The 10,681-nt window shown below is 42.5% G+C and overlaps 1 protein-coding gene across 1 annotated transcript; it reads right to left on the reverse strand.

The window, feature by feature from the left end:
• Positions 1–1,125: 1,125 nt before the first annotated feature.
• Positions 1,126–2,603, reverse strand: LOC114174540. The gene is made up of 3 exons (XM_028059376.1): positions 1,638–2,603; positions 1,218–1,463; positions 1,126–1,131 (listed from the first exon to the last, which is right to left on the reverse strand). Exons 1-3 carry the CDS (start codon positions 2,601–2,603, stop codon positions 1,126–1,128), a joined length of 1,218 nt encoding a protein of 405 aa, XP_027915177.1.
• Between the last annotated feature and the right edge of the window lie 8,078 nt (positions 2,604–10,681).

The following is a 10,681-nucleotide window of genomic DNA, read 5'->3' on the forward strand; positions in this document are numbered from 1 at the left end:
TTAATATATCCTTGTTTTCCACAATTGTAATAAGTAAAATTAGAAGTAGTAGTAGATTTATTTCATTTAGAATTGTACCTCATTTGATTACCTTTATTCCATATTCTTTTGAGAAACTTTCCAAAACTAGAAGATTTAAGTTCTTATTGTCACTTATTTCAACCACTTCTTTATTTGAATCATAATTCTTCTTAGTGCTTCATTTCAATGCAATGTTTCTCAGCTTTTTATCACCATTCTCTTACTCATTCAACCGATTCATCTATATTGCATGCCCTCTAAGCTTTCCAAAATAAGAGGGAGTGGTCATGGTTTATAAATCCTTAGATTATGAGATAGTTGTGACTTTAGGTAGTCAACTTCAATCAAGGCACTTCGAGACTTTGATGTTCAACTCTTCTTTGTTAAATTCCTTTCCTAAGTCAATGAGACTGTTCACTGTGTGTATAAACCTCTTTTGAACTTCATATATGGTTTCTCCTTGCTGCATTTTGAACATCTCATATTCCTGTATCAATGCATGTTTCCTTACTCTCTTCACATCATTTGTTCCTTCATGTGTGACATCAAGCACATCCCATATATCCTTTCCACAACTACATTGAGAAACTCTAAAACTCTCATCCATGTTCAAAGCAAATGTCAAGATGTTTTTGACAACATAACCATATTCCTTCTTATTTTCTTTTTTTGTTCAGAGATTCCAAGGCTTATTTACATGCTCACATTAACAACATGCTTAGGAATGAATGGACCATGCATGATTGAATTCAAAATCCCTTGTATAGAAGCACCTTCTGTAAAGTGAAGCTTGTTTTCAGACATTTTGAAAAGATTTTAGGATCAAACTTGAATGATTTTTAAGAACTCGCTTTTGATACCAATTATAAGTAAAATAAGTTGTTTCTAGGCTAAGAATGGGGGATGTAACATCCCTAAGGAATATTACTGATATTAAATATAAAAAAATTCGAAATACAATAAATACTGCATTGAATATAAACTATTTCCCAAAACAAGAAAAATTTAAAACTTTAAAATATAATAAGCTATAAAACCAGGAATCCATAATTTCATAAAACTGAAATAAAAGTCAATGGCTCCCGCCAAGTTTACATGATATTCTCAAAGCTAAAATGATAAAACAAAGAATATATGTATGTACAAAAACATCCCCTGCTAGCCCTCGCTCCGAGTCTAAGCATCTCTTGACCCACCTGTCTAAGAATTCCCATCACCACTCTCAGTTTCTCTGCATGTACATCCCGACTTTCGGAGTATATCAATATGTCGTCAATGAACACGACAACAAACTGATCTAGGTACGGTCGGAATATCCTGTTCATGTAGTCCATGAAAATAGCAGGAGCATTTGTCACCCCGAACGACATCACTACATACTCGTAATGCCCATAGCGTGATCTGAACGCCGTCTTTTGTACATCCTCTGGTTTGACTAAGATCTGATGATATCCAGATCTCAAGTCAATCTTAGAGAACATTGCGGCTCCCCTCAGCTGATCCAACAGATCATCTATCCTCGACAGTGGACACTTATTCTTTATGGTCAACTTATTCAACTGACGGTAATCCACACATAACCTTGAACTGCCGCCCTTTTTCTTTATTAGAAGTACCGATGCTCCCCAGGGTGACGCGCTTGGCTGGATGAACTTCTTCTCAAGCAAATCTTCAATTTGCTTCTTCAACTCAGCCAACTCCGCTGGTGCCATTCTATAGGGCGCCATGGACACTGGGCCAGCTCCAGGGATGAGATCAATGGAGAAATCCACATCTCTACTCTGTGGCAACTCGGGTATTTCATTTGGAAACACGTCGGCATACTCCTCCACGACTGAAATCACAATGATCTTCTCGGCGATACTATTCTTCTCTGCATGAGCCACTATCATAAAGCAGGTGGCTCCGGCTTCTACTTCGTTTATCACCCTCTGAGCCGAGATTAGTTCCAATCCTTCATGTTCTGGGAATACCAAACTCTGCCGTCCACAATCAATTATGACGTGATTGTTAGACAGCCAGTCCATCCCCAAGATTACATCCAGTCCCTCCAAAGGCAAACACACCAAGTTCACCTTGAATCTGCGACCTACCACTTCTATTGAACACCCAACACAGACTGAACTGGTAGCCACTTGACCTGAGGAGGAAGTTGAGACAAGCAACTCACATCCCAAATCGCGTGTCACCAAATTCAATCTCCCCACACACACATTAGAAATAAAGGAATGGGTTTCCCCGGAATCAAATAACACAAGTACTACTTTACCAAACAACACACAAGGTTCAAGAATAAGATTACCCGACTGTGTAGCCTCGGTGGTGGTCAGGGCAAAGACTCTGCCCGCTGCCATAGCTCGCTCTGCTGGTGATGATGCTGGTTTCTTCGTGCCAAGACTCTTCTTCTCTGGGCAATTATTGGCGAAGTGTCTTGGTTTGTCGCATATAAAACACTTGCGATGGTCGCCTGACCCTCCTACTCCGCCTGCCAACTGTGGACAATTCCTCTTCAGGTGGGGTCCGCCACACTGGTAGCAAGTGGGACCCTGAGATGTCTGAGGTCGGTTGTACGGCTTTTTCATCTCCCTACTGCAATACTAGGAAACCAGCCTCCCTGTCCTGTCTCGCCGTATCTGGAAAGTACTTCTCCAGGAAACGAGTTCTAAAGTTGGCCCAAGACACTGACTCTGCACTATTCTCCATCTGTTGTTGCATGCCTGCCCACCAGTATTTAGCATCCCCATTCTGCAGGTAAGCAGCGAACAACAGTTTCTATTCATCTTCGTAGTTCATCACTTTGAAGATTTTCTCACACTTGCGGAGCCATGCATCCGCTTCATCGGGAGAGGCCTTGCCAGTGAACTCAGCTGGCTTGTGGCGCAAGAAGTCCTCCACAGTCGGCACCCTGATTGGTGCAATCGTCGTCCTAGGCTGCGCTGCTACGGGTGGCTGCATCGCATCCACCATCCGGTGAATCGCCTCAGCGATGTCATCAGCACCACTACTCTTCCTCCTCCTGTTAGCAGCCATAGCCTGGATACACCACATTACAATTGTTAAAAATCAGTCGCTTAGTCAAACAAAACCACACATTTTTTTCACATTTAACACAACATGCCACAAACAAACACATCGATAAGCTCACTCCCCACTAGCCCCAAAATATTTTAAAAATATTTTCAAAACTTTTGCTCTGATACTAATTGTAACATCCCTAAGGAATATTACTGATATTAAATAATAAAAAAATTCAAAATACAATAAATACCGCATTGAATATAAACTATTTCCCAAAACAAGGGATATTTAAAACTTTAAAATATAATAAGCTATAAAACCAGGAGTCCATAATTTCATAAAACTGAAATAAAAGTCAATGGCTCCCGCCAAGTTTACATGATATTCTCAAAGCTAAAATGATAAAACATAGAATATATATATGTACAAAAACATCCCCTGCTAGCCCTCGCTCCGAGTCTAAGCATCTCCTGACCTACCTGTCACATCATCTGCTCTCGGATATCAAGTTATCCGATCATAGCCACACACACAAAGAAAGGGTGAGCTATGCACAATATATATAAACAAACATGAATATAAATATGTTACCCAACCCAAAATAACATAACTAAATTCTCATACTGTTCAAATCATCCCACCATGACCTCATAGTCCTTCATGAGTCATATGCATGAACTAGATCTTGGGACTCCAATGTGCTTCCACGAAACTAACTCATTCGTGGTCCTACCCTATGATCCTATCTCGCTCATAGTCCTGCGCTACAGATTCCTCGTTTGTAGTAAATCATCCAAGTACTCTCACTTGGACCTTGGCACGCACGCAATCACCATACTATGGACTCCTCGCCCAATAGTAGCCGACGAGAACATAACAGTTCCTTGTCCATTGTGCGCCCGACACATGCAATCACCATACTAAGGACTCCTCGCCCATTAGCAGCCGACGGGAACTCAACCAGTTCCTTGCCCATCATGTGTGCAACCACCAAGCACATCCCAGACCCCTATTGGACTTAGTCCTTCAAGCCCAAACACCACACCACATGCATATACAACCTAACCTTAGTAAAAACAGCCAAAACACACTCACAAGCACATAAAAACATAGTAATTCACATAAACTCGCTTAAGCTAGGGACTTCTCGCCCAAGCTAAGCCCTCAGCCTCGCTTAGGCTAACCCACCTCGCCTGAGCGAGCTTAAAACAGTGACCACACCACGTTATCTCGCTTAGGCGAGATCCTCTCGTCCAAACACACATTTCAAACTCACCTGAGCTAAAAAGGCAAAGAAAGCATAAAACATAACCAAGACATCTCGCTTAGGCGAGACCATCTCGCTTAGGCGAGACCCTGAGTCGCCCAAAACCCACAAAACCCTCGTCTGGACAAGAAGTCGCGCTCAACACGCGCAACTTCATCACTATCTCGCTTAGGCGAACCTCACTCGCCTGAGCGAGTGTCTGTGTCGCCCAACTCCATAACCTTCGCCTGAGCGAGAACTGCGAGAAAGATAAGAACATGAGTCCCTGCATGTCTCGCCTAGGCGAGTCCCACCCGCTTCAGCAAGAATTGCAGGTGCTAAACTGTTTTACGCACACAAGCACTACATCAAAGACCCAAAAACGCTCCAAAAACACACCAATTCAATTTGTCAACGTTACACTCATAGAACAACAAGATACAAATGCCATACATACTCCCATTCTCACTTTTCATACCATAAGAGCATACACAACACAAAATAGCCATCATGAGCACCAATTCACATGAAATTTTCAATACAACAGTACCCAATTACCCCACCCTGAATTTACCCCATAATCAACTCGAATTTCACTGGTAATAAATCATCAATCTCATATAATCAGACCAATAATTTACAACAAGGGTTCAGCTCCCCTGACTTGGAATTAGGGATCAAAAATCGAAAAAATAGAAGCCTTGATTCGCAATCTCCCTCTTGGTCCAGCCCTTGCACACTCACAACTCCACTCACACTCTCAAATTCATGCTTCTCTCTATAGCAGTCCACCACAATGCCCAAAACCCTTCCCTTTACCTAAATTTTGGCTTTTATAGGTGCCTTTAAAATAGGTTTTAAAAATAAAACGGGATTGGCTTTAGTGTGGGCTTAATGGCTATTCAAATCCCTTAGTGAGTGATTTTTCAGCACCATATGGTTTAGGTTTTCTTTACCCCTTCACATTCATACCACAATTAATAGTTAGCAAAAATAAAGCTTATTCTTTACCCATCAAGGTTTGAACCCGTGACCTTCCACTCATAAGGCCAAAGCACAACCACTATGTCAAATCACATTTAGTGAAACCTTCCAATCAAAAACAGTTTACATTATCAATTCCATACTCATACATATTATTAAAAATTAATAATAAAACAACGCATAATTGGCATACATAGGACTTGAACCCAAGTCCTCTCACACAAATCAAGTACTCTCAACCATTTGAGCTAGTACTTTTCCACGTCACACCAACCAACAATTAATGCCATAACAGCTCTTTCTACTCGCATTTATTAATTAATTAATTATTTAATTAACTAATTTCACAGGTCTTACATTACCCACACCTTTAAAAGTTTTCGTCCTCGAAGATAGAACTTATCAACAAAGAGGTGAGGATAGGACTTCCTCATGAGATCTTCCATCTTCCAAGTCATCTCCTGGGTTGCCTCATCCTAGAGAACCTTCACAGTCTGAATCTCCTTCCCTCTGAGTTGTTTGACTTGAGAATCTACAATCCTCACCGGTCCAACTCCAAGAGTTAGGTTCTCACGCACCTGGACATCATCCTGCTCCAGCACATGAGTAAGATCCGTCACGTACTTCCTCAACTGTGATACGTGGAAAACATTGTACAGGTTTGCCAAGTGAGGTGGCAATGCAATCTCGTACGCCACCGATCCAATTCGCCTCGTAATCTGATATGGATCAATGAATTGAGGAGTCAGCTTCCTCGACTTCAATGCTCTCCCAATACTTGTCGTAGGTGTAACCCTAAGGAACACGTGGTCACCAGCCTCAAACTCGAGTGGCCTCCTCCTCTTATCTGCGTAGGACTTCTGCCAACTCTAAGTTGCACGCATCTGATCCTGTATTACCCTTACTTTCTCAGTAGTTTGTTGTAAAAACTCTGGGCCAAGTACCACAAACTCTCCATCCTGCTGCCAACACAAAGGTGTTCGACATCTCCTGCCATACAAGGTCTCGTAAAGTGCCATCCCAATGCTGGAATGGTAGCTGTTATTGTAACTGAACTCCACCAGCGGTAGCACATCACTCCATGTCCCGAGATGATCCAGAACACATGTTCTCAACAAGTCCTCCAGCGACTGTATGGTTCTCTCAGACTGGCCATCCGTTTGAGGATGATATGTTGAGCTCATTCTCAATTGAGTGCCCAAAGTGTTCTGCAACGACTGCTAGAACCTCGAGGTAAATCTCGGATCTCTGTCTGATATGATACTCGCAGGCACACCATGTAATATGACTATTTCCTTGACGTACAGCTCTACCAGTTTATCTGTAGACATCTTCTAATTAATGGGTAGAAAGTGTGCGCACTTCGTCAATCTATCCACTATTATCCATATGGAATCATGGCTCCTCACTGACCTCGGTAGATGTGTAACAAAATCCATGGAAATGTTGTCCCATTTCCACTAAGGAATCTCAAGAGGCTCCAACGTACCACCGGGCCTCTGATGCTCTATTTTCGCTTTCTGACACACTAAACAGAATGCTACATAATCTGCCACATTAGTTTTCATGCCAGTCCACCAGAAGGTCGCCTTTAAGTCTTTGTACATCTTAGTCATACTTGGGTGTATACTAAGATGACTTTTATGCCCTTCATCCAAGAGCAATTTCCTCAATACTCGGCTGCAGGGTACACACACCCTCTCTCAGAATCGCAGGATACCATCTCTACCCATCCTGAAGTCTTTTCTCTTCTCTGTTGGAATTCCTGATCCTTACCATGTTCCACCCGAAACTCATCCAGGAACTCATTAGTGATCCTCAACATGCTGCACCGTATGTGATCTGTCTCCATATGCAATCGCAGATTCATATCTCGCAGCTTCTCGATCAACTCCAACTCTTTAATCATCATGGCCGACACATGAGCTTTCTTTCTGCTCAGAGCGTCTGCTACGACATTAGCCTTACCAGGGTGGTAGAACAAATCAAAGTTGTAGTCCTTTAGGTATTCCATCCAGCGTCTCTGCCTCATATTCAATTCCTTTTGATCAAACAGGTATTTTAAACTCTTGTGATCACTGAATACCTGAAATTGTGCCCCATACAAGTAGTGTCTCCATGTTTTGAGAGCAAAAACCACCGCCGCAAATTCTGAGTCGTGTGTAGGATAGTTTTTCTCATGCACCTTCAGCTGACGAGATGTATAAGCAATAGGTCGTTTCTCCTACATTAACACATAACCTAGACCCTGGTATGAAGCATCACAGTACACCTGAAACGTCTTGGTGGTGTTAGGAATAGCTAATATTGGTGCAGTGGTCAATCTCTTCTTCATATCCTCAAAAAAGATCTCACACTCGTCTGTCCAAGAGAAAGGCTGGTACTTTCTATTGAGTTGAGTCAAGGGACTCACCATCTTAGAGAACCCCTCCACAAACTGTTTGTAATAACCTGTCAAACCCAAGAAAATCCTCACCTCAGTCACAGTCTGTGGCCTTTCCCACTTCACCACTGTTTCAATCTTCTCTGGGTCCACTGCTATACCTTGGGCTGAGATCACATAGCCAAAGAACTGTACCCCATCCAGCCAAAACTCACACTTTGACAGCTTCCCATACATTTTATGCTCTCTAAGAATTCCCAGCACCACTCTCAGATGCTCTGCATGTACATCCCGACTTTCAGAGTATATCAATATGTCGTTAATGAACACGACAACAAATTGATCTAGGTACGGTCGGAATATCCTGTTCATGTAGTCCATGAAAATAGCAAGAGCATTTGTCACCCCGAACGACATCACTACATACTCGTAATGCCCGTAGCGTGATCTGAACGTCATCTTCTGTACATCCTCTGGTTTGACTAAGATCTGATGATATCCAGAGCTCAATTCAATCTTAGAGAACATTGTGGCTCCCCTTAACTGATGCAACAGATCATCTATCCTCGGCAGTGGATACTTATTCTTTATTGTCAGCTTATTTAACTAACGGTAATCCACTCATAACCTTGAACTGCCGCCCTTTTTCTTTACTAGAAGTATCGGTGCTCCCTAGCGTGACGCGCTTGGCCGGATGAACTTCTTCTCAAGCAAATCTTTAATTTGCTTCTTCAACTCAGCCAACTCCGCTGGTGCCATTCTATAGGGCGCCATGGACACTAGGCCAGCTCTAGGGATGAGATCAATGGAGAAATCCACATCCCTACTCGTGGCAACTCGGGTATTTCATCTGGAAACACGTCGGCATACTCCTCCACGACTAGAATCACACTGATCTTCTCGGCGGTACTATTCTTCTCTACATGAGCCACTATCACAAAGCAGGTGGCTTCGGCTTCTACTTCGTTTATTGCCCTCTAAGCTGAGATTTGTTCCATTCCTTCGTGTTCTGGGAATACCAAACTGCACCGTCCACAATCAATTATGACGTGATTGTTAGACAACCAGTCCATCCCCAAGATTACATCCAGTCCCTCTAAAGGCAAGCACACCAAGTTCACCTTGAATCTACGACCTGCCACTTCCATTGAACACCCAACGCAGACTGAAATGGTAGCCACTTGACCTGAGGAGGGAGTTGAAACAAGCAACTCACATCCCAAATTGCGTGTCACCAAATTCAATCTCCCCACACACACATTAGAAATAAAGGAATGGGTTTCCCCGGAATCAAACAACACAAGTACTACTTTACCAAACAACACACAAGGTTCAAGAATAAGATTACCCGATTGTGTAGCCTCGGTGGTGGTCAGGGCAAAGACTCTGCCCGCGGCCTTAGCTCGCTCTGCTGACGATGTTGCTGGTTTCTTCGTGCCAAGACTCTTCTTCTCTAGGCAATTGTTGGCGAAGTGTCTTGGTTTGTCGCATATAAAACACTTGCGACGGTCGCCTAACCCTCCTACTCCGCCTGCCAGCTGTGGACAATTCCTCTTCAGGTGGGGTCCGCCACACTAGTAGTAAGTGGCACCCTGAGATGTCTGAGGCCGACTGTATGGCTTTTTCATCTGCCTAGCCTCCGCGACATTTTTCTGATTTCGGCTCACAATAGGACCACGACCCTTCTCCAATTGTTCAGCACTCTTGGCCTCTGATGCTCTATTTTCGATTTCTGACACACTAAACAGGATGCTACATAATCTGCCACATTATTTTTAATGCCAGTCCACCAGAAGGTCGCCTTTAAGTCTTTGTACATCTTAGTCATACCTGGGTGTATACTAAGATGACTTTTATGCCCTTCATCCAAGAGCATTTTCCTCAATACTCGGCTGCTGGGTACACACACCCTCTCTCAAAATCGCAGGATACCATCTCTACCCATCCTGAAGTCTTTTCTCTTCTCTGTGCCCAGCTCACTAATAATATGTAGCATTTCCTGATCCTTACCCTGTTCCACTCGAACCTCATCCAGGAACTCATTAGTGATCCTCAACATGTTGCATCGTATGTGATCTGTCTCCATATCCAATCGCAGATTCATATCTCGCAGCTTCTTGATCAACTCCAACTCCTTAATCATCATGGCCAACACATGAGCTTTCTTTTTGCTCAGAGCGTCTGCTACGACATTAGCCTTACCAGGGTGGTAGAACAAATCAAAGTTGTAGTCCTTTAGGTATTCCATCCAGTGTCTCTGCCTCATATTCAATTCCTTCTGATCAAATAGGTATTTTAAACTCTTGTGATCACTGAATACCTGAAATTGTGCCCCATACAAGTAGTGTCTCCATTTTTTGAGAGCAAAAACCACCGCCGCAAATTCTAAGTCGTGTGTAGGATAGTTTTTCTCATGCACCTTCAGCTGACGAGATGCATAAGCAATAGGTCGTTTCTCCTGCATTAACACATAACCTAGACCCTGGTATGAGCGGGATAGGCTCATAGGGTTGGACCTCGAATGAGTTAGTTTCGTGGAAGCACATTGGAGTCCCAAGATCTAGTTCATGCATATGACTCATGAAGGACTATGAGGTCATGGTGGGATGATTTGAACAGTATGAGAATTTAGTTATGTTATTTTGGGTTGGGTAACATATGTATATTCATGTTTGTTTATATATATTGTGCATAGCTCACCCTTTATGTGTGTGTATGTGTGGCTATGATCAAATAACTTGATATCCAGGAGCAGATGATGTGACATGTGGGTCAGGAGATGCTTAGACTCGGAGCGAGGGCTAGCAGGGGATGTTTTTGTACATACATATATTCTATGTTTTATCATTTTAGCTTTGAGAATATCATGTAAACTTGGCGGGAGCCATTCACTTTTATTTCAGTTTTATGAAATTATGGACTCTTGGTTTTATAGCTTATTATATTTTAAAGTTTTAAATTTCCCTTGTTTTGGGAAATAGTTTATATTCAATGCGGTATTTATTGTATTTCGAATTTTATTTTTATTT

The sequence above is a fragment of the Vigna unguiculata genome, chromosome 2, assembly GCF_004118075.2.
Source record: "Vigna unguiculata cultivar IT97K-499-35 chromosome 2, ASM411807v1, whole genome shotgun sequence".
Classification (NCBI taxonomy): Eukaryota; Viridiplantae; Streptophyta; class Magnoliopsida; order Fabales; family Fabaceae; genus Vigna; species Vigna unguiculata.